The sequence below is a fragment of the Chaetura pelagica genome, unplaced genomic scaffold, assembly GCF_000747805.2.
Source record: "Chaetura pelagica isolate M959 unplaced genomic scaffold, ChaPel_1.0 scaffold1, whole genome shotgun sequence".
In the NCBI taxonomy this organism is placed as follows: Eukaryota; Metazoa; Chordata; class Aves; order Apodiformes; family Apodidae; genus Chaetura; species Chaetura pelagica.
In genome coordinates this window covers 685398-708252 of record NW_009951948.1, presented here as the reverse complement: position 1 = coordinate 708252, position 22855 = coordinate 685398, and the positions used below count along the sequence as shown (strand labels likewise).

The window sequence follows — 22855 nt, the reverse complement described above, 5'->3', positions numbered from 1 at the left end:
GAGGGTATAAGAAAACAAATATTGGAGAGGGAGACTATAGTTTTTATTAACCATGAGACTTCTTTTAAGTGCCATATTTGTGATCCCTTGATAGGTGATTATGGAGGTTGTGGTTGAGACTGTGTAACTGAAATTCTTTTGTTCTGGAATTGAAGCAGAATCTCCCTCTGAAAATCTGGGATTATTTAATCTTGTAGCATAGCAAAATTTGTCTTAAAATTTAAGATTATTGAGGTGGAGAGAGAGCCTGGATGGAAGCTTTAGTGGAATTTATTTTTTTTTCACTCAAATACTAAGTCTGTTTTCTCTTTGGAATCAGTTAATGTTTCTGTATTAAACTCTCCTTAAAAATGCTAAAAGAAGTTAAAAATGTAATAGTAATGACAGGGGGGTTTTGCCTCCTGTAAGCAGTTAGAGCACAGAGAGTGCAGTCTCTTGCTAGATACCAGCCTTTTGTTTAGCATCCCTGAAAGCAGACAGTGATGGAAAGAAGGGTTTTTGAAGCCAAATTTTTAAATAAGTTAAAAGTATTTCTCTTTCACACAGTGGATACAGAATGCTAAGTGAAACATGATTTCTGTGAGTGACGGACAAAACGAGTAATCTGTCTATGAAATTTTTTTGCAAAGCAGTTAATCATTTTACCTTCCTAAGAAAAAGTAAATTCTACTGTCACCAGGAAAATAATGAAAGGTACTTTGAAATCAGGTTCATAAGGAGTACAGTGATCTAGAAACTTAACAGATCTCCAAGTAAATTCTGAGATAGAACCCACTTAAATGTTGATATTTCTTATTTTGTACTTTTAATTTTTTTACTTGTTTGTTTAAATGTTTACAGACGGAGACATGCAGTCCACAACAGTGACTCCACATCCTCTTCCTCGTCTGATGATGAAGAGCATTTTGAGAGGCGTAGGAGTCACGGCCATAACAGAGAGTTAAGAAGGTTAATGAAGTTACAGAATCACAGAATGTTAAGGGTTGGAAGGGACCTCTGGAGATCAGAGTCTAACACCCCTGCCAGAGCAGGACCACCACAGAATCCAGGGCCCGTCACTCAGAAATACGTGCAGATATTTATATCCATTAATAAGATCCCCTCTCAGTCTTCTCTAGACTAAACAGCCCCAGGTCTCTCAGCCTTTCCTCATAAGACAGGTGTTCCAGTCCCTTAATCATCCTTGTAGCCTCCATTGGACTCTCAAGTAAGTCCTGGTCCCTCTTGAACTGGGGGACCCAGAACTGGACACAGTATTCCAGGTGGGGTGTCACTAGGGCAGAGTAGAGGGGCAGTAGAAGCTCCCTTGACATGCTGGAAACGCTCCTCTTAATGCACCCCAAGATACCATTTGCCTTCTTGGCCACAAGGGCACATTGCTGTTCCATGGATAACTTGTCCACCAGGACTCCAGGGTCATTCTCCATGGAGCTCCCTTCTAACAGGTCACCCCTAGCAGGTCACATGCACCTACTAGTGCATGTTGTTCTTCCTCCCCAGCTGCAGAACTCTAAACTCATTGTTGTTGAACCTGATTAGGTTCCTCTTTGCCCAGCTCTCCAGTCTGGCCAAATCTTGCTGAATGGCTGCACAGCCTTCAGGGGAATCAGCCAATCCTCCCAAACTCACTGAGAACACACTTTGAACCCTCGTCCATGTTGTTGATGAAAATGATGAACAGGACTGGGCCCAGCATAGATCCCTGGGGGACTCCACTAGTTACAGGTCTCCAGCTGGACTCTGCACCATTGATCACCACCCTCTGGACTCTATTGTTTAGCTAGTTCTTAATCCATCTCACTGTCCACTCTTCTACCCCATACTTCCTCAACTTGCTCACAAGGTTGTTAATGGGAGGCTGTCAAAAGCCTCGCTACAGTCAAGGTAGACTTATATCCACCTGCATCTACCCACTCAGTCTCAACATTGTAGAAGGCTATCATATTAGTCAAGCATGATTTCCCCCTCTTAAATCCATGCTGGTTACTCCTGATAACCTTCTCTTCCACATGCTTAGAGGTGACCTCCAGAATGAGCTGCTCCATGATTGGTGAACAGGGAGAGCAAACTGGGGAGGGAGGAATCTGCTTGTGAGGAGTTGGTATCTGCCTAACTCTGAAGTTTTATCCTCTTAATCTTCTATAGTTTCTAAATCGTGGCAATATTTAATCCCATCTGTTGGTACTGACTGTAACTGGACTCTCTAAACCTGGATTTTTATCATTGATTTTTAATTGGCAATTTGCTTTCCAGGCAGGAATGGAGGGAGGAACACTTCCATGTAATTTTTAAATCTAAAATTCTGCTTCTCCTGTGCTTTACAGTTGCAGAAGGAAAAGCACCATAACAGCAAATGTTATAAATAGAGGAAATGCTGGAGGTTTTGTTTCTTAACAAATGCTCTATTTTAATGGCGATGTCAAAAGAAGGCGTTGAGCCCAATCTTTCAGAAGTGTGTCTTCTGGCACATGCGTCCCAAAGTCCCTGGGAAGGACTGGTTGTGGTGGGCAGCCTTTATCATGTTAATCCACACTGAAATAAGGATCCCCTTGGGCTTTAAGTTTTTGAATGTAGAAGCAAAACATCTTTGCACGATGTCAGTGTGTTTTGAGGGGTTTTTCCATTGCACAAATCAAGGTCAATTCACAGTCTCTACACACAGAGTAGCTTGTTCTGAGCTCACATTTCAGTATGTGCAGTGGTGACTGGCATGGATATTCCTAAGTGCTAGGAGTTGCTAAAATAATTAACTCAGTTGAATGTCCAGAGTGACCATTTTCCGTTCTGTACTCATGGGTATTAAATATAAAACCATTTTGAGGAATCTTGAACTATTGAGGAAGTATATTTTCATTTCTAAGGTCTTCTGTGTTTACTTGCTATCAGTATAAAAGCAAAAATCTTCTAGTTTCATCTTAAGTTAGAAAGCACCTTTCTCTTTCTCCTTCATTCAAATCAGCTATCTTCCACTAAACTGCCGGAAAGATGAGTTAAAGGGAATTCACAAGGATCGAATGAAAATTGGAGGGAGTCTGGCTGATGTTGATCCACTGCGAACAGATTCTTCAGTAAGTATTTTAGTTCATGATGTCAGGGTGCTGTTCCCAGTGTTTACAAGAGCCTTCAGTAACACCCTGTCTGTAGCTACCTTCCTTGGCTTTGCATTTTCTCTCAAGCAATTTGAAAAGTGTTCAGAACAATTCCTTTGTGCTGACGTGGAATTTCTGATGGAACCTTATCTAGGTTGCAGCTTTCTTTAACATAAAATGTGTTCTGTTGAATTTATTTTTAGGTGTGTTTTGATGGTGTGGGTGGCCTTTCTGACCACATTTCAGCTTTAAAAGAGATGGTCCTTTTTCCATTGCTTTACCCAGAAGTCTTTGAGAGACTCAAAATTCAACCTCCAAGGTAACAGACACTGTTTAAAATCATAAATTCTAATTCACCCATTGATGGTCAAAAGTAGGGTTTTTTTGTGGAAGTCCAGTTGTCTCTCCCACTGACTACCCAAGGAGACCTCATCCAGTAACTGAAAGCTTTGTAAGGGAGAACGAAATGCTTTACTATCAAATTGTGCTTTTTGTGAAAATAAGAGTGGCCATGCAGAGTGTCACTGAAGAGTGACCTGGTGCTTCCTGTTAGCCCAGTCTCAGGTTCTGCACTGAAGTTTGTTCTTGTTTGGCTCCACTGTGCTGTAACCAACCCTGTTAGTTTGTTAACAGTTTTGGAAGTCTCCTTCTGGGACACCACACTCTTTTCTCCATGTTTGGTACGTCTGCATTATCCTCTTCATTCATTTCATTTGCTGCCTTGCTGAATTGTGTAGAGACACAAAACTTGTATGTTTTGACTTTTCTCACATACCAGCTGTTACCACTGTCTTACACATCAAGTGTGTAAGAGATTAGTGTGTTTTAGGGATGGCAATAGGTACTTTTCCATGATGTTTTCTTTCTCAGGTGAACCTTTTTTGTTTTGTTAATTGCAGAGGCTGTCTATTCTGTGGTCCACCAGGGACTGGAAAGACACTGGTTGCTCGTGCACTCGCAAATGAATGTAGCCAAGGAGATAAGAGAATAGCATTTTTTATGAGGAAAGGTGCTGAATGCCTGAGTAAATGGGTGGGGGAATCTGAACGACAGCTTCGTTTGTTATTTGATCAGGTAAGGTTGAAATTTGCCCTGTGTTCTGACTTGTAACTCTCATTTGCTGTGGCCAGTATTTTTAAGGAGAACTCACTCTTTTTTGTCCTTTGTCAGTTCCTTCCACTGAAATGGGATTGTCAGTGTTTCCTTTTTCAGTGGGCTTTTTAAGGGCTTGAAATCTCAAGATGTGTTGGAAAAGATCAATAAAGCAAATGGGAAAACCTCACAAAACAACTTCCCTCACCTCAAAAAAGACTCAAAACCCACAAAAAAGGTTGCAAGAGGCACAAGATGGTGGCTTTAGATGAGAGGGAAACAGATGCAGACTGAAAGCATGGTAATTTAAGTTCATAACAGTACTGTTGCTTCCAGAACCTGTAATTAAATTAAGTCCCAGGCTCAGTTCTCAGAAGTTGCCAAATAGCTGTAAAAACTACTAGTAGGATTTGTCTCCTGTCACCCAGTAACAGTGGGATGGCATAAGACTGCTGCCTTCTCTTAACCATGCCACTGACTCCATTAGCTCCATTAGTAGAGATCCCTGATGCTAATCTGAAAAATCCAGTTTCAGTTTTTCGTGCCTTTTTAAAATAGTGCTGGTTTTACTTCTGTCTTTTCATTCCAGGCCTACCAGATGCGCCCTTCAATTATTTTCTTTGATGAGATAGATGGTCTTGCTCCTGTGCGGTCCAGTAAACAAGACCAAGTCCATAGGTAGTACAACTTTTTGTATCTATGTAGAAGCTGTTTGATCTTTGTGAATAGAAGACCACAACCTACTGACCTTTATGTGACACATGAATTTCTCATGAAAACTAGGAATTCAGTGCAGCTAAATTGCAGTTTAATTTTAACAATGATGGAAAACAGTTGACTAAGCTTGATATCAGCACAATGACTGTGTTGCCTTATCTATTTTTTTGTCTTAAAAGCAGTTGCTAATCAGCATCTTATCAGTAAAACCGTGTCCTTTTTGAGTGATCGTTGGAGAAGGTGGTGTAGAACATAACAAAATTTACTGAGCCAGTGAATGAATTCTTTTTGTCCTGTTAGTTCTATTGTATCAACACTTCTGGCACTTATGGATGGCTTAGACAGCAGAGGAGAGATCGTGGTAATTGGAGCCACTAACAGACTGGACTCCATAGATCCTGCTTTACGAAGACCTGGACGCTTTGATCGAGAGTTCCTCTTCAGCTTGCCAAATAAAGAGGTCAGTTTAAACTAAGCCTTAACGGTGATGTGGCAAAGTCCATCTTTATAACAACACCACGTAGCAAGGCAGTCTCAGAGAGCAGTGAAAGTCAAAATCAGTATTGCACAACTTGGACCAAGAGGAATCTCTGGAGAGACTGCGCTGTATTGTGGCGGGCAGATCTGGTTCTGAATTTATATGGTTAAGATGACTGCAACAAATAGTTAGTTCTAGAATTAGTTTTGGTTTCACTGTGCCCAGCCAAGAAAATGGGATGCTGCTAGTCCCTGAAATGTTTAAGGAAGAACGAGGATCTGAATTAGCAAGATATTCCCGCTCTCTCATCTCGAAAATGACAGAAATGGCATGCACACAAGAATGCCTTTTGGCTAAAAAAAACAACAACCACTTTTATCAAGGCTGGTGCTGGAGCACAGAACAACTTTTCATTCCCCAGGCAGTTTGTGTCTGCTTACCTCTGAAATGCTGAATTGTTCCCAGGCTGGGTATCCTCAGAGATACCTCTAAAGTATTTTGGGATCTGATATTCTAACTGGTATAAACATGGACATGGACAAAGATGTGAAATACACTACACAGGTGTAGGGCTTGGGAAGCTCCTAGTTCAATGGCCTTAGGTAAACAATGGAAAAACAAGTCTATAACAACCAAAAAACACTGGTGGGGAAGATCATGTGCAAAACTTGAACCCTTCTGCGTTTTTTCTCTGGCTATCACTAATATTTCTTTTTCTTGTATTAGCACTTTTTGGAAAAAGGATGCAATGCTTATTGGTTTAACAGCTAGTGAAAGTGCACTGACCAGTGTATTTAAAACAAATATGTCTCAATTTTTAATCTGCTTTCAGGAATAGGAGAGGAGGTTCCATGAAACAGATCTAATACATGATTCTCTACTGTGGAAGGATTCTAGAAATCTGCCTGTGTACCAGGAAAGATGAGGAAATGCAGCATTTGACTTTTTGTCAACCAGTGGCAGTCATTTACAAGGGCTTGTAATGAGAGGACAAGGGATAATGGATCAAAACTAGAAAAGGGGAGATTTAGGTTAGACATTAGGAAGAAATTCTTTAGCGTGAGGGTAGTGAGACACTGGCACAGGTTTGTCTGGAGAAGCTATGGCTGCCCATTCATGGAAGTGTTCAAGGACAGCTTGGATGGGGTTTTGAACAACCTGATTCAGTGGGAGGTGATTCTATAATCATTACTGTTCTTCTGTGTAGTAATTTTAGCAACTGGAATCACAGTGCTAGGCTTTTTATTCCTTGAATGAACTGGCAAAAGAGCAGATCTGATGAACTAATGAGACTGTCACCGTGAAATTTTGCTACATTTAAGGGAATTTTCTTTGTTTGCACGTAATTATTTTTACTACTTTTTTTTTTCCTCAGGATAATTAGGTCTCATCCTTGTAGAAACTTATTTTTTATGGGAGCTATAAATGCCTTTGATTTCCCTGCGGGCCCCCAGAGAGTTGAGTGTAACAAGTTGTGAATTATTAAGTTTCCTACTTGAAAAAAGTGGAAAGCATATTAATTGAAGTTTAGAAATATGTAAAAGTTTAGCAGATAAGAAATGTATATGTATTGATGTGAGGGTTCTGGGGAGTTTGTGTTGTGGTTTTGTGGGCCTTTTTAAAGAGAAAACTTAGGGCAAACTAACATGCAACCATTTTGTTTCCAGGCTAGAAAAGAGATCTTCAAGATCCACACAAAGGACTGGACCCCTAAGCCTCTGGACATGTTTCTTGAAGAGCTAGCTGAAAAGTGTGTTGGTGAGTTTGAAAAAAAAAGTGAGTGACTGCATGAGACTGAGTCCTAAGGAATCTGAGCTTGAACCAGGCAGTACTCAAGTTCTCGTGCCTTGCTGCAGAGTGAGGCACTGAGGCAGCTGGCACACCTTGGGAACAAACCAAGTTAGATGCTTCTTTTCTTTGAATTTGCTTTTAGTTTCTGAGAACATTGAGGGGGGCTTGGGCACACTGCTTAGGAGCACAGTTTTGATTAGAAGGCTGTTTCCTAAGCACAGGATGTCAGGCTGCAAGCCAGACAACAAAACTCTGCAGTGCAGTAACTAAATTCTCTCTTCACCTTTAGATTTTGGCTGCATAGCAAGTGGTTCAGTGTTGCACTTTGCAAACCCTGACCTTGATTTTTGTGTTGCCTGAGACTGACATAATGTTTGATTTTTGTTTTGCTTTTAGGATACTGCGGTGCTGATATTAAATCCTTATGTGCTGAAGCTGCCCTCTGTGCTTTGCGCCGCCGCTATCCTCAGATATACCAAAGCAGCAAGAAGCTGGTGTTAGATACTGCTTCTATTAAAATCACAGCAGAGGATTTTGCCATGGCTATGCAGAAGACTGTTCCAGCTTCACAAAGGGCTGTGGCTTCACCAGGGCGAGCACTCTCAGCTAGTTCAAAACCACTGTTTGAAAATACACTAGCCAGAATTTTACAGGCCTTGCAAAGAGTATTTCCCCATGCAGAGCTTGCACTAAAGAAGGACCAGCAGCAAGGTTGGTATAACAACATGCACTTCTTTCAAAGTCTTCTAAAGCAAAAACTTCCAATTTGTGCCATCAACATAGAGCTCTCAGCCCTTAATGACAGTAGAATTTTATAACATTCACGTGCACACCTTTATTTCAGGAATATCATGCATAGTTTTTTATTCTGGACTCTCAACAGAGGTGCTGGATGGGAGCTGTGCATGACTTGTAATACACACTAGAGAACTGAGAACTATGTGTCCTCTACTAGAGCACCCTCTTTCTGACAGTAGCTAAGATCATATTTATCATTTGTGGTGATGGATCTGAGGTTTAATGGATGAGGCACCTCCTTCCAAATAAAGATTTCAAGGGTATTTTTATATGAATGCTTCTAATTCCTGTCTGAAGAATGTCAGGAGCACAGTAAGAGGTTTAAGCTGAAGACTGTTTAGCTATCATGATTTTTAACCCTAGTCTTTTAACTGAAATGATTGTGCATCCTCCTGTACTGTTGCATGTGAGATCAGAATGTTTTAGTAGGGGCTTGGCTTGCATAGCCCATTTGAGCTCCCACTCCTGACTGCACCAGCCCTGATCAGGTTGATTCTGTCAGTTGGTGAGAGCAAATAAACTGATAAACTCACTCCACTGCTGATTAATGGAGACACATGAATAGTTAGTTGTGGTGCTAAACCCTGGAGAATATCCTACTGGTATTAATTCTAGTAGAAATGGTAGATTTGCACTGGTAAGAGGTAGAAACCTCCCAACACAACAAAAGCAGAGAGCCTAGGGGGTTGGTAATTGCATCCCTTCTCAGTTGTCCACCTTCTAGTATGTCCTCATTCAGAGGTCTTTGAGGAGCCTTGCTTAGAAGATGTGTTGGTCTGTGTGTTTTGACTCACTAGTCCTAGACAAATGGAAGTCTGTGGCCATCACATTCACTTAATTCACACTGACTTGAAGTGGGGGAACCTGCTCCAGAAAAAAGCGGCTTTGTTTTGGTTTTCAGGTGTTTAGGAATTACAGACGTTTTTCCTAGTCATCTTTATTCTAAGGAAAAAACCTCCAAGTTTTCACCAACAGAGACAGACCTTATTTAAATCATGGAACTTAGGACAACTTTGTAGAGACATGAAATCACTTGAGGTCTGTGGTAGGATAGCATTCAGTGTGTGACCTCAAATGAAGAAATACAGGATGAGGGGTTTCCAGTGCTTATTTAGAAGCTCTTATTAATGCAAAAGTGAGATGTGGACCATTTGGGAAAGGTAACAAACCTCTTCTGTTTTTCAGACATTCTAAATCATATTTTAAGTAATTACACGATTTACAGTGATGATGAATCACCATCTATCTTTGACAAGCCTGGCGGACACAAAGGAAAGTTCCTCAACTTTAGCAGGTAAATGTTTGTGCCTTTTATGTTCAAGTTTTTAAGATGACTGAGTCTTTAAACAGCTTTAGTGTGAGGGGTGGTAGATAAAGCAGTAAAATGTGGGGGGGTGTGATCAATATTTGCAAGAAGTATGCAAGAAGATCCAGCTGGGTACTCATGTTCTAATGAAGTGTTCTGCCATAACCCATTAAACTGGAACAGCCCAACCCTCTTTTTCAAAGTCAGAGTGGTCCACAGACTATTAGAATGTGTGGATGTAATCCACAATATTCCTTGAAAGACTCAAGAACAAAGAAATGTATTGTCTGTCCTTTGAAGGAGAGAACCTTTGTGGGTTTCTGTAGCCATCTTTGCCTTCCAGGTTTGTTTAACCAGGAGTGAGTTGTGTAGCAGAAACAAAACTGAGGCACAGATTGTTAAAATACTGTGAGAAAAACTTAAACCACATCCGCCTTTTGTACCTTTAACCTAATTACGCTTTATCATGTGACATTTTAAGCACGAAAACAAAGTAACAGCCACAGGGCTGCTCACTGCCTGTGTTCACAGTTTGGTGGTTGCAGCCCCTCCTTCTTCCTCAGGAAGGAGGATTCCTTACAGTCCTTCCCAGCTTCCCCATGGGGTCCCTCCCATGGGAGAGAGTCCTCCAGAAACCTCTCCTTCATGAGTCTTTCCCATGAGGTCTGGAGCTGCTCCAGCCTGGGCTTCCCACAGAGTCACGGGCTGCTTCAGGAGCAGATACCTCCCCCGGTGCTGGGGTCTTTGAAAGCTGTGTAATCAAGAGTCCATTGGCAGCAAATCTGAGTTCTCTGACAGCATAATCCAAGTCCACTGGCCAAGTTCACCCCTCCTGGTGCTTTTAAGGAATGTTCCACCACGTTCCTCCATGAATGCAGGGGCACAGCTGCCATCTTGCCATGGGCTGCAGGGAAACTTCTGCTAGGGCACAATCTTCCCCTTCTTCCTCACCAACCCCCTGGGATCCTCACCCCAGCACTGCCTTTCACCTCTCCAGCTCAGCTTTTCTTTCTTCTCAGGTCTTAAATAATTTACTTCATATGTTAATTGCTGAGTTGTCTCTCTGATGGCTCCTTGGCTGGTTTTGGAGCTGGGGGAGCTTCTCAGCTTTTTCCTGGAGCCACCCCTGGGGCCCTTCCCCTGCAACCAAAAATCCCACCAAACCAACCAGCACAAGTGCCTGTTGTAGTTTTTCCGGAAATCTTGCTCTGCTCCTTCCTTCCCACTGTCTCCACTAACTGGCCAAATTTCAACTAAACTTGACTCATTACAGTTACTTAAACTCAAGACCTACAGAAAATTGGTGTCTACGGGCAGTGGGGAGATCTAGATTGGTGTGTACTGAGAGAGTTATTTTCTCCCGGATCAGATTGCCGACCAGTTGTCGTGTGTGTTTAGCTGTACAGTCCCTCTGTGTAATTTAAGAGCTGTTACATAACCCAGCCAAACAAACAGCAGATATGCTGGGGATTGGCAGGATTTCTTAGGGGAGGGGTGATACAAGTCTGTAAGAAAATGGGCTTTGAGTCTTTATTGATCACAGATCAGCTTCTTATTTGCTGTCATGGGGAGAGTATTTACCATAAACAAACAAACCAACAAAACTTTAACATCTGTGTGCCTGTTCATATTTTTAAATTTGTTTTCTTGGTATTATTCTAGAAATGCTTATTACCAGCCAACATCTTGCAGGCCACGGTTCCTACTAGTTGGAGAACCAGGATACGGGCAGGCTTCTCATTTGGCACCTGCAGTCATACATGCCCTGGAAAAGTTTCCAGTTTATACACTAGACCTACCTGTTTTGTTTACAAGTATCACATCACCAGAAGAAACATGTGCACAGGTATCTTTTTTCTTTTTACCGTCACAGAATTCATGAACTGTATTTAAATCAGTAAGCAAAATTAATTGCTAATGGAGGTGGCCCACTTTGAATGTGCTGTTATGTCAACTTGTGTATGAAAATCCACTTTTCTTCTAGATGGCATGATACTGAATAAAGATGTTATACATGGGCATATTTTCCATCCCGAATTAAACAGTGAGGATGTTGCCAGCAGCTTGGGAAGGTGGGAGGTGCTGCTAATATACTCCTTTATGACAGGAAATCCTGCCAGTCTCAGTGGGATCCAGACACTTGTTTTCTTTGCTTCTTAATGAGTCTGTGCCCCCAGTGGATGACTCTGCCTCAGCCTGACTGCGTGTCGTGCACTTCTAGTAGCCTTCTTTTCGATTCTATTTGTAAGGCAATCAAAGTTTTGGGGAAAAGTATTTCTTTTTTACACAAGCATAAACAACTTCAACTGCTGCCATGTATGTAGTAAAAGTATTCCAGTTCTTGGGATGCTTACATTTATACACTAGAGTGTTTTTCTCAACTATGAAAATTAAGTACAAGCTGGTTCAGTGCTGTTTTCCTTTTTACCTTTAGGTGGGAAATGCATTTTGTGGTTTGGCATCGCTGTTGTGAAATACTTTGACCTTTAGTAGCAACATTTGAGAGCTGTGCAAGTAAGGACAGATACATGGCATGAGTGGATCCTCACTTGTCACATCAGAGGAACAATTCCTTTTTTTGTTGTGTGATGGTTAATCTGCAGTCATTCAACTACCATGCTTAGTCACTGCCTGGAAATAGGACGTGCACTTCCCATCTTGTGTCAGGAATTCCCTGAATATTTCTAATGCAAAAAGAGGGTACATGTCCTCTTCTTCAGTGAGGTTCCATCTGTAGGCAATGGCTTGCTGTCTTCCAAAGCACGTAGTCTGGTCTGATGGATCCTTTGGTAAGGAGAGGCTGTGAGTGACGTGGCTGTTCAGGCAGGTGGAAGACTGGTCACCTCTTCTGAAATGCACTTCAAATGATAAATGGTAACCAGGCTTCCTCTACATTGTCAGCCAAAATTATAAATGGTAACCAAGATTCTTCTACAGTCTCAGCCCTCATCTTTTCCTCATTGTTCAGACTGTGCCTCAGAGCGACGTGGATATGTGCCACCTCTGAAGGGAAAATGGTGTAGTCACAGTCGTGTAGGCATTTACCCAAACTAACACATCTTGCTGAAGGGTTAGGCTTGTTTTTTCAGGCCCACCACTGCACTGACTGAGTTGGCTCTTCAGTTGTCTTACACCTAAGTAGTTTTGAAATAAGACAGATTCAGGCCTGTTTCTGTCCACTAAACAATGTTTGTAATTGAGTCAAAGTGAACATTTTACCTGTATTATTAAGTAGTTGTTCTTTTGTTGGTCTTTGAATGTTTTGGCTTGAAGTGCTCCTCTGTCAGAAGATAAGTTTGACTGATACATACATAGTTACTGATGAGCCTTACTCTCCATGCTTCAGTTTTCTTATCCAAGCTGTCATTTTTCCAGATGATAAGAGAAGCTCAAAGAACAGCACCAAGTATAATTTATGTCCCACATATTCATTCATGGTGGGAGGCTGCTGGAGCTACATTGAAAACTACTTTTACAGCACTACTGCAGAACATTCCAACGTTTGCTCCAGTTTTGCTGCTTGCAACATCTGATGTGTGTTACACAGCTCTCCCAAAAGAGGTATTTCTGTTGATGCTTCTGCTTTTTATTCAGTTTCTCCTGAACTCATAAATCCTTTTCAGTGTTGGGAGTAGTGTGCACTGCTCAGCAAATTTCAGTCTCTTGTTACTCAGGCATCCTAACGAGGTCTCTTAAAATTTGCTGAGACAAAACAATGCTGAAAGCATTAGTTTAAAGTGTCTTCTGAGTAAAGAGACTGACTTTGACCAAACTTGATTTCCCCTCTCACACACTTATGCTTGTTGGACAGATGTATAAATTGCCTTTGACAAAATTCTAGTGACTTCAAGATGGTCAGCTGTGTACTTAGTCTAGAAATGCAACTGGGAAAAAGATCTTTATACAGAAGATATTTTAACAGAAAAGTGGAAGATACTTTTACCAGAAAAGGACAATGGTCACACTGTGAAGGATGGGATGTCATTTCAAATTTAAATTCCTTCATGAAAATTTCAGTTTCTTTCTTCTTGTTGGTGAAAACTTTACAAGTAAGAAAGCAGAGTTCCAACTTCTGTTTAAGTAACTTGGAAATCAATGTTTAGTTGTATTAATGCAGTAATTAACCAAATGCAGTAAGTGTACATGCTTAGCCTTCTAGACATTTGAGAGTGGGCATTAAAGGAAGGTGTTCCAAATGTGAACATACTACTCTGGTTATTTTGTCTCAGTTACTGGGGAGTGTGTGTGTGTGGAAGGGGTGTTTATCATCAAATGCTTTGAAAGGACTGAACTTTCGACAGCAGTTTTTATACTGCTAATAAATTCCTTCTAAAGTAAGTATTGAAATTACTTCCATAGCTTTTGGTAGTAGAATTGGAAAACAGAGTAAAACTTGGAAGTATGCAAACTCAGGTGCATAATTCACATTAAAAAAAAAACAAACAAACAACAAGCACAAAACACTTGACCAAAAAGCCTGCACTTGTCTCCTGACAGTGCCTGTTCCCTCCACAGCTGCCATAAGGTTTCCAACTGAAGGGACAGCAAGGCACGTAAATACAAAATAAGCAACCTCAGAGGTGGTGAATGTCACAACTGTATCAGTGTATTGTCTGGTCCCCTCACTGAGCTCTAACTATAGGTATTCCTTAAAGAAAATATTTTAATTTGCTCTGCTAATATATGAAAATCTAGCCTTCTAAGGCCAAGAAGATAACTTTTCACAGTTTGTCTTACCCAGATGATGATTCAGTTTAATTTAGAAACATTTTGGGAATAGATTATGAATTTGTGTGGCCTTGTATCTGAAATATCTTTTTTCCTCGTGCTCTAGATAAAAACATTGTTCAACAGTGATTATGAAGAAGTTTTCAAAATCCAGTTGCCTAGTAAGGATGAAAGAAGAACATTTTTTGAGGACATAATCATAAATCAAGCTGCTAAACCTCCTCCATCCAAAAACAACACAGGTGAGGATATTCTCCATGTAAGACTTCTCTTAACTGGAAGTTCAAAGCTACGCCGTGTTTGTTTTGGTGGTCATTTTCCATCAACAAGTTGTCATATGCTTGTATCTGAGCACCATGTGTTGACTAAAAGTTTCTGATTAATGTCAGCTTGGCAGCCACTGGAAGTTCTGCCTGTAGCACCACCGCCCAAGCCTCGGCAGCTGACAGAGGCAGAAGAAAGACAGCTGGAGGAGCAGGAGGAGGACACGCTGCGTGAGCTCAGGATTTTCTTAAGGGATGTGACCCACAGACTTGCCATTGACAGACGTTTCAGAGCATTTACAAAGCCTGTCGACCCAGAGGAGGTAAATCAGCATTGAACTGTCATACCCTTTAATCTGTGGGTATCCATAATTTCTCTCTATGTATTTCTCTGTGTTTGTATGCTCTTTCATAGGAAGATTTCCCTTTAGTTTTAGGACCATGCTATTCTGAGTTTTCAAGAAACAGGAGGTGAATTTTGCTTTTGCAGTTGCTGACTCCTTGAGGTTCTGTTATTTGAGTATTCGGTGAGGGCCCAGAATTCCTTCTAAAACGTCTTTAGAACTTTTCAGTTGGAAGGGACCTCCAACGATCATGTAGCCCAACTGCCAGTTGGACCAACTGCCAACTCAATTTTCTTATTAAATCCTTTGATACTTGTCACCAGCCAGTGCCAGGGGGGATATCAGCTCGTGACAGTCCGGTGTCAGAAGTGGGATGAGGTTTAGGGAAAATATAAAAATGGCACATGGCTACCAGGGATGTATCAGAGAAGTAATGTTTCCTTTAGGGAGGTAATGCAAAAAGTACTGTGCTCCTAAGGTGTTCTCTCTGAGAGAGGGTTGTGGATCAAAGGAGTGGGAGGGAGGAGTTGAGCCCGGCAGGACAGTTACAGAGTGTGTGTGTGCACTTACCCTTCCGTAGCTGTGGCTCCTGGGATGTGGCTTCTTTGCCAGCTGGCAGGGCTTGGCAGCAGGTCCATAGGGGCAGCTTCCCGGTACCAGGGACGACCCCCTAGCAGCAACAGCAGCAGCAGGTGGGCAGACACGGCAGGCTCCATTCCTGGGGCAGAGCAGCAGGCAGCCCTGGCAGGCAGCTACGGCAGGGTCCTGAAATCCGTGTTTTGGGGGTGCAGCCCCTCCTGGCTTGGCAGCAGCAGCAGCAGCCGTTTGGTTTCCTCGGCAACCGGCAGCAAAATGGGGGGGCGGGGCGGGGCTCCAGCGGGAAGGACCCGGTGCTCCAGGGGTCAGAACCCAGCATGCAGGGTCAGAATCCTGGCACGCTCACCGTTGTGGCTCAGGCTCATTCCCTGGGCAGGCAGGCAGAGCGCCAGCATCAGGCTCCGCAGCAGGGGGTGTCCCACAGAAGAAGTGCCCGAGCAGCCTCGGTCCCACCTACTGAATTCACTGCCTTTTTATGCCCCGGTGACCCACCTGTCCAGCCAGTGTCACTGTCCAGAGCCCATTGGCATCCGTGAGCCCCAAGTTAGGGTGGTAATTAGCAGGGGCAATGCATAAATGTGTTGCCCATCCTGCCTTGTACCATACCTGTTGTTTTGCTTCCGTTTGTCCTTGAGCAGCAGGCCTGGTTTTGGTCTGATAGCTGCATATAATCAGCAAAAGGCCTTTGCTGGCTTAAAAGGCATTTTGCTTAGACTTACATGGGGAAGAAGAACCATTTCCCACAATAACTTAAGCATGTTACAGCACTGGAAGGCAAAGAGATCTCTTTCTTTATAATTATAAACAGGATCTATATGACTGTTTTTAAAAAGTCTAAAGCTCTCTTAACTGTCTGTGAGGAGTGGAAACAGCAGTTTTAAAAATAAATGTTGAGATACTATTCTTTGTTTCATCTGGGGTTCCTCAGTCTACAAACAATCATAAGGGCTGTGTGGTTTCTTCTTCCTCCCATATACTCTTTTTATGTCTCTCTCATTTCATGTATTGAAGAAGTCCAAGCCTGGGGCATATACTTCAAAGTCAGCTGTAGTTTTAACACAGCTTTGCATTTCAGCAAAGTCCTGTTCCCCTCCCCTAAGCATCCACTGAGTTGTCTTTCCCTTGCCTTGTAGTTTCTTAGATGTGAATAATCTAAAACAGAGATGCCCTCCTCTAAACTAGTCATTAGACTCCTCCTATGGTCTGAGTAAAGATATTTGCACCTCTGGGTCCAGTTCTGTCCTTCTAAAGTAGGTGTCTAGGACAACTATTTCAGAGGTGCAATTCCTGCAGCCTTTTTCATGCTGCCAACAACAAGGAGAATCTTGGGTGGCTTTACTGAGAAAGATTTCTTGGCTGTGATTATCTAAAGTGAAGTGAAACAAAGCCCACTGTGGGTGTCTGTTCCCTTCTCTACCCCACACATGCTTCTGATGTCCCTGCCTTGTTTCCCCTCTTCTGGTCTGCATCTTCAAAGCCATTTGAAACAGCCTTTCTATTTTCAAGAAACTGGTTAATTTCTGCAACTTTAGATACATTCTAAATATTCAGAGGGTTTCAGAAGTCCTTGATTTTACTTTATTAAAAGAGCTAATTTTTGTAGATACTGTGTTAACTCTCTGAGCACATCTGTTTCATTTGTAGGTACCTGATTATGACACAGTTATTAAACAGCCCATGGACCTCTCAACAGTTCTTTCCAAGATAGACTTGCACCAGTACCTAACAGCAGGAGATTTTCTAAAGGACATCGATCTCATCTGTAGTAATGCTTTAGAGTACAACCCAGATAAAGATCCTGGAGGTGAGGAGAGGTTTTTATCTCTAATTTGAAAAAATTTAAACTGTATAAACTGATAAATGTCATCTGTAGACAGTAGACTTGGGAGTAGATAATTTTACACGTTCACAGAGAGCTTTTCTTACCAGGTAAATGTTGTAGCATTAAACTACTTGGGCATGAAATTGTAACAGAAGTGTTGATGAGTAACTAGTGCTTTTGCTTTAATAATTAACTTTTACGTTGTTACACTGAAAATATGCACTGAGATAACCTATCAGAACCAACCTATGAGAAGAGCAAAATCTTTCTAAGTAATTAAAATCAAAGATTTCATTGGGTAGTAGAAAACACACGGTTCTGACTGTAAAATTTCAGATCGTCTCATTAGGCACAGAGCTTGTAATTTGAGAGATACTGCATATGCCATCGTCAGGGAAGAAATAGATGAAGATTTTGAACAACTCTGTGAAGAAATTAAGGAATCTCGTAGGAAAAGAGGTACGTTTTTTGACACGAAGGATTTTAAGACTTGTCTAAGTATTTGTAAGTAACAATACAAGACAATTCTTTTCTCTCTGTTTTTTATTGCAAGGTTGTACCTCTTCAAAGTATGCTCCATCTTACTACCATGTGATGCCAAAGCAGAACTCTGTTCCTGTCAGTAAGAAGACAGACCCAAAGTGTGATGAAATCACGAAGATGGCAGCGGCGCCGGTGGATTCCAGCACTCCCCACTGCCATGGCAAGTTGCATTTTATTTAGACTTTCTTGGAGAACGTGCTAAAGTCACGGATAACTTCTTTGTGATGCCTGGTTTCTTCATCCCAGAGACATTACATCTTCTATTGTAATGTCTCTGATGCCTGGTTTCTTCATCCCAGAGACGTTACGTCTTTTAATTTGCTTCAAAATGTGAGATAGAGCTGGAGGTCATTCATTCAATATGGTTGGTTTACAACCAACAGTGGTTGGTTTACATTTTAAGACACTGGCCTTGATGGCCCAAGTGACATTTAATGGCTCCTAAATTACAGAATCACAGAATTGTCACTGTTGGAAAAGACCTCTGAGATCACCATATGAAACTGTCAACCCCACCCCCCAAAAAAAAAGAAGAGGAAAAATCAAGCCTACTAGAGCATGTCCTGAAGTGCCTCATCTACATGGTTTTTAAATACCTGCAGGAATGGTGACTCTACCACCTCCCTGGCAGCCCATTTCAGCACCTGACTACTCTGTCAGTAAAGAAATTCTTCCTAGTATCTAGTCTAAACCTCCCCTGCCTTAATTTCAGGCTGTTCCCTCTGGTCTTACCATTATTCACTTGAAAGAAGGGGCCAACAACCACCTTCCTACAACTTCCTTTCAGATAGTTGTAGAGATCAGTGGGATCTCCCTTCAGCCTCATCCAGACAAAAGAATCCAAATTTCCTCAGTCTGTCCTCATAGGACTTGTTCTCCAGCCCCTTCACCAGCTTGGTTGCCCTTCTGAACTCACGCAGTGTATTTCTTGTAGCAAGGCACCCAGTTGTAACCTTGCAAAGTCCAAAACGTTGTGCATAGCAGTTTCTGAATACTCAACTAGTTTTTAGTTACATGAAACAGTATTTTTCCCTACCCTGCCTTCCAGTGCTAAAGTCTCTTATTGTGATTACCAGTTGATGTGGGAAAGGGGAAAAAATACGGAGCAATAATAGAAATATTAATATTTCCTCACTTTTCCTGTGAAAAGGGCATGAAAGAACACAGGAACTTGGGTCTCTTTCAGCTAAAATGCATGACATAGTGTGAAGTTTCCTGGTCTCACTGGCATGACTGGGAATTTTGCCACTGAGTTCACCCATTGTGCTTTGCAGTATTCTGTGGATACAAAGAATGGTGGGGTTTCTGGAAGGCAAAAATGCAAAGTTTGTTTGACACAAGATTAACTGAATCAGAAAGTATATTAGGTGTAAGTCTTGGTGGACAAGTTTTTCTCCAGCAAATATTTTCCCACAATTGTCTCTTTAGCTTTGTCCAATATGTGCTTAGCTTTTGAAGTTTACAGCTTTAGAAAAGATTTAAAGAAAGGCTCATCTCCAAAAGCTTTTCTGTGGTTCATCTCTATCAGGTCATGTAATAAGACAGGAAATAACTTCACCTAATAACCTTGATTTGCAGTAATGCTTCCTATCTAAAGTAAGAATTTTCTGATCATAACATTGTGAAGCTGATGGGTTTGAGAGTGAAATTCTGTACCTGGCTTTCTAAAATCTGGTAAGAAATTTACCTCGTTAAATTGCAAGTCTTTCTCTAGACGTGTAAGGAGCCAGACAATGGTACTTGAGCTCCTTTGATCACCTTTCTTGAATATGCTGGATTTTGAAGGAAGGACGGTTTGATAATGTTTTGGGTTCCTTTTTCTGATCTCTCTTTCTAGATATGTCAAAAAGAAGACGTAAAAAGAAGGAAAGGTCTTCAAGTATCACAAGGAAGAGGATGAAGTTTCAGTTCAATAAAGAGAATAAAGTTCCAGAAGACCAAAATGAAGAAGAAAGTGATGAAGAGTCTACAGAAAAACATGTTTCTAACACGGATCGCACGGAAGTTGAGTCCGCACAGGATTCTTCTGTGGAGGAAAATGAAAACGTACTTCAAGAACGACAGAAAAATGGGAATAGAAATAAATCTGGGACAGAAAATGAGAGACTCCTCCTTCTGGCTAAATCTGCTTTTGAAAAGAAGAGTGTTGATGTTCTTGAACAAATGCCAGAAGCAGAAAATTCTAAAGACAGAAATTCAAATGGTAAGTGAAAGGTCGAACAGGTCATGTAGCTCCTCCATCTGAGGAGGAGGATTTACACTATTTATTAGGTTTAAGCCTTCTATAATCCCATTCCATTATTTCTGGTTTATGTCTTTAAAATCAGCATGCAGTGTTTCTTGCAGAACGATGCTGCCCCCCTAGCTATTCTTGCCCAACTCCAGTTTTCCTGCAGCTGCTGGTTTTTTCATTCTAACAGAAACAATCATTGCCTTTCTGTTACTCTCTGAGTATCTTCCCCATAATGAGCAGTCAAAGTTCAAAAGCTGTACTTGAAGAAGTGTGGACGCAGAGCCACATCTGGAATAGGAGACTTAGGTCCTCCTGTTTGCAATGTAAGACATTTCCTAACCTAAGTTACTTTGGAGTTACACTTTACAGTGTTGTAATGGCAATGGGACTCTATTTGTTTCCTGTTTTTTGCATGCCATCTTCTCTCATGCTTTTTTTGTGTATCTTGAGTTTTCTCTGAGCAGTGACTTTTGCCAGAATGGAAGCATCAGGGATTTCTCAGTGAAAAGATGGTAACAGTTCTGTCTCTGTCATTACAGAGAGAAGCTGTATTCCAGGGACAGGATAATTCACTTATACTGTATTCCAGATGAACAGAAACCCTGACTTAAGGAATTTGTGTTGTTCCAGGTTTGTGGGTACACCGAATGACTCGTGCAAAACATTCTCAGATAGAAGAGCATCGGGTGGGATGTGTTGAGAAGGCAACAGAAACTGTCACACAGTCAGTGGTTGTGGATCACTGCGAACTCAAAGTAAGTCTGAGTTTGGTTTTGTTCATACTGAAGTAGGACATTTTCTTGCTACATCTGCAGTTGCAAATTAAGTTAACCAATGCCAATTAAAACAATTTATGGGAAGGACGTGTAGCTCGTGAAAGAACTCAGCTGGTAAGGGACTTCAACTGTTGTGTTTCCACCTCTGTTGCAGACTGCTGTTCTGGCTTTTGGTGAACTAAATGGTTCAGCTAATGAGTAAAGGGAAGCACCTAAGCATGCTTCTATTGCCAGCTGGCACAGCTGTATCTAGATCTGTAGCCCGGTTTCCAAAGATCCATTTTATGGTGCCCTGCATGTCAGCCACAGTTTCTCTCGTGAAATGCAACGGGGCCTTTGCTGTGGCAGCTGCTCTGCCACAACATTCCCTGCTGTTTTGGAAGCAGCTGATTCACTATTACTATTGTTGATGGGACAGACTGATTAGAAATAAAATATTTTCTGAAACTTAAGCCTTTCTTTTCTCTGAAGTATGAAAAATTAAATAATTTTCTCCAGTTAATTTTGGTGAGATACTTAATCTGTTCTCTGACATGTCACTCAGATCAGAAAGCAGGCTGTCACTTGTTACTGTTTAGCTTCTGAGAACAGAAGAAGCTGATGCAGAGGATCTTGTGCTGCTCTAAACTTGTAGTTTCCATTTTGTTTTTCTTCAGCAACTGTTGCACTCTGTCACCCTGATAACAAAGAACTTTAATATATTTCACCTGGAAAAACTACATGCTGTTCTCAGTCAGTGCATTTACCAGCATCGGGAAGATTACGACAAAACCGAATTAGTGAAGGTAAATTTGTCTCCCAACACTTTGTCACTGTCACGCATGTTTGTGTCACACACGTGGATGTGTGTGCTCTGGGCATCACAGTTACTTAGCCTTACTCTTTACTGCTTGGTTGCCTGTGTTCGAAGACTCTTCCCTTTCAGTCTGGAAGACATTTCACCATCTTGCAAAATCATTATTGTATTTGGCATAATTGTTGGTAGTTTCAGTGGGAAAAGGTTTGAACTTGAAGAATGGGTCCACCTAAATAGCCCTCTCAAAGCAGGTAACCTCATTCTGTGTATAGTCCTGCAGAACCTGTTTAGGGGTGAGGGACTAAGAAAAGAGAGGGCTTTGCTCAGTCTGTCTCTTCCTCTTTCTCCCATTCCAAGCAGTCAGACATGGTAAGACTTCATGTAGTTGTCAGTCCTTTCCTGAAAACAAATTAAGTATGACACATAACACGACTCTGAGACCTGAGTCTCACCATAATCTCTCTTGTAACTGGCCTGGCTCAAGCATCTTTTATTTGGCCTAAGGGGAGATTTCTGCCTGTGCTGGTTTAATAATAATGAGCCATGTTCCCTGGTCTCCTGAGTTGTCAGAACTCAGTGGAAATCTTGCAGAAATGCCACTCAGGCATTTCCAGTGTGGAGTCCATGTAGGTAAGTTGCCCACAGAGGTGGTGGAGGCCCCATCCATGGAAACATTCAAGGTCAGGCTTCAGGAGGCTCTGAGCAACCTGATCTACTCAAAAAGGTCTCTGTGTATGGTGGGGCTGGACTAGATGACCTTTAAAGGCCCCTTCCAACCTCACATGTTCTGTGATTCTATGATTTCTTTGTTTTTTACTTCTGCCTTTAGCTTTAACAAAAAAATATCTCCACAGTGACTGTGGAGGTTGGTCAGGAGCAAGCTCTAATGTATGATGACACAGACTTGGAACGACTAATGATTCAGAGTGCAGAAAATAATATCTCCAGTATTTAGTTGTGGCTTTTCAGGAACCATCTCTTTCTGACTGCTGAAGCTACTGCTGTTCATACAGATCCAGTCTCTATTTTTGATGCATATGGATTTGCTTAAACCTAGTGGGTCTAGAGGGACATGGTGATGGTGGCAACACATGTAGTTGCTAAATATTACTGACACTTTTGTGTACATTCAGATTTTTTTTATTTTTATGAAGACATGAACAGGATTCTTAAGCTTTTATTCATGCTGATGTGCTTTTTTTTTCTTATTAGGAAATGAAGAAAGAAATTGGAGCCTTCAGTTCTTTTCAGTGATAATTGATTTCACCAGACTTCTACTCTACTGTTTTCTTTTCATTGCATGCATTTCACCTGCATAATTCTATAAAGATTAGTTCCACATATGTGTTGATATGTATATAGAACAAATATATCTTTAAAAATTAAGATAGCTCAAATAAAGTCTTTGCTTTTATTTGATATTTTTGTCCTCTATATTTTTATGTGGCATACTGCCGTGATCACCTTTGGAATGCTGCAGAT

General features: G+C 41.4%; 1 protein-coding gene across 1 annotated transcript in view; it reads left to right on the top strand.

Annotated features, from left to right (window-relative positions):
* ATAD2 (ATPase family, AAA domain containing 2) overlaps nt 1-22627 on the top strand; it is a 29164-nt gene extending 6537 nt beyond the window's left edge. Inside the window, exons 8-27 of the mRNA XM_009997664.1 lie at nt 841-948; nt 2960-3068; nt 3293-3408; nt 3989-4163; nt 4771-4859; nt 5199-5358; nt 7044-7134; nt 7564-7882; nt 9173-9259; nt 10934-11117; nt 12647-12832; nt 14106-14241; nt 14389-14585; nt 16848-17007; nt 17362-17484; nt 17579-17728; nt 19406-19771; nt 20432-20556; nt 21234-21362; nt 22586-22627. Of these exons, the coding sequence (XP_009995966.1) occupies nt 841-948; nt 2960-3068; nt 3293-3408; nt 3989-4163; nt 4771-4859; nt 5199-5358; nt 7044-7134; nt 7564-7882; nt 9173-9259; nt 10934-11117; nt 12647-12832; nt 14106-14241; nt 14389-14585; nt 16848-17007; nt 17362-17484; nt 17579-17728; nt 19406-19771; nt 20432-20556; nt 21234-21362; nt 22586-22627 (3052 nt within the window). The remainder of the gene's footprint in view (nt 1-840; nt 949-2959; nt 3069-3292; nt 3409-3988; nt 4164-4770; nt 4860-5198; nt 5359-7043; nt 7135-7563; nt 7883-9172; nt 9260-10933; nt 11118-12646; nt 12833-14105; nt 14242-14388; nt 14586-16847; nt 17008-17361; nt 17485-17578; nt 17729-19405; nt 19772-20431; nt 20557-21233; nt 21363-22585) is intronic.
* Nucleotides 22628-22855: the final 228 nt, after the last annotated feature.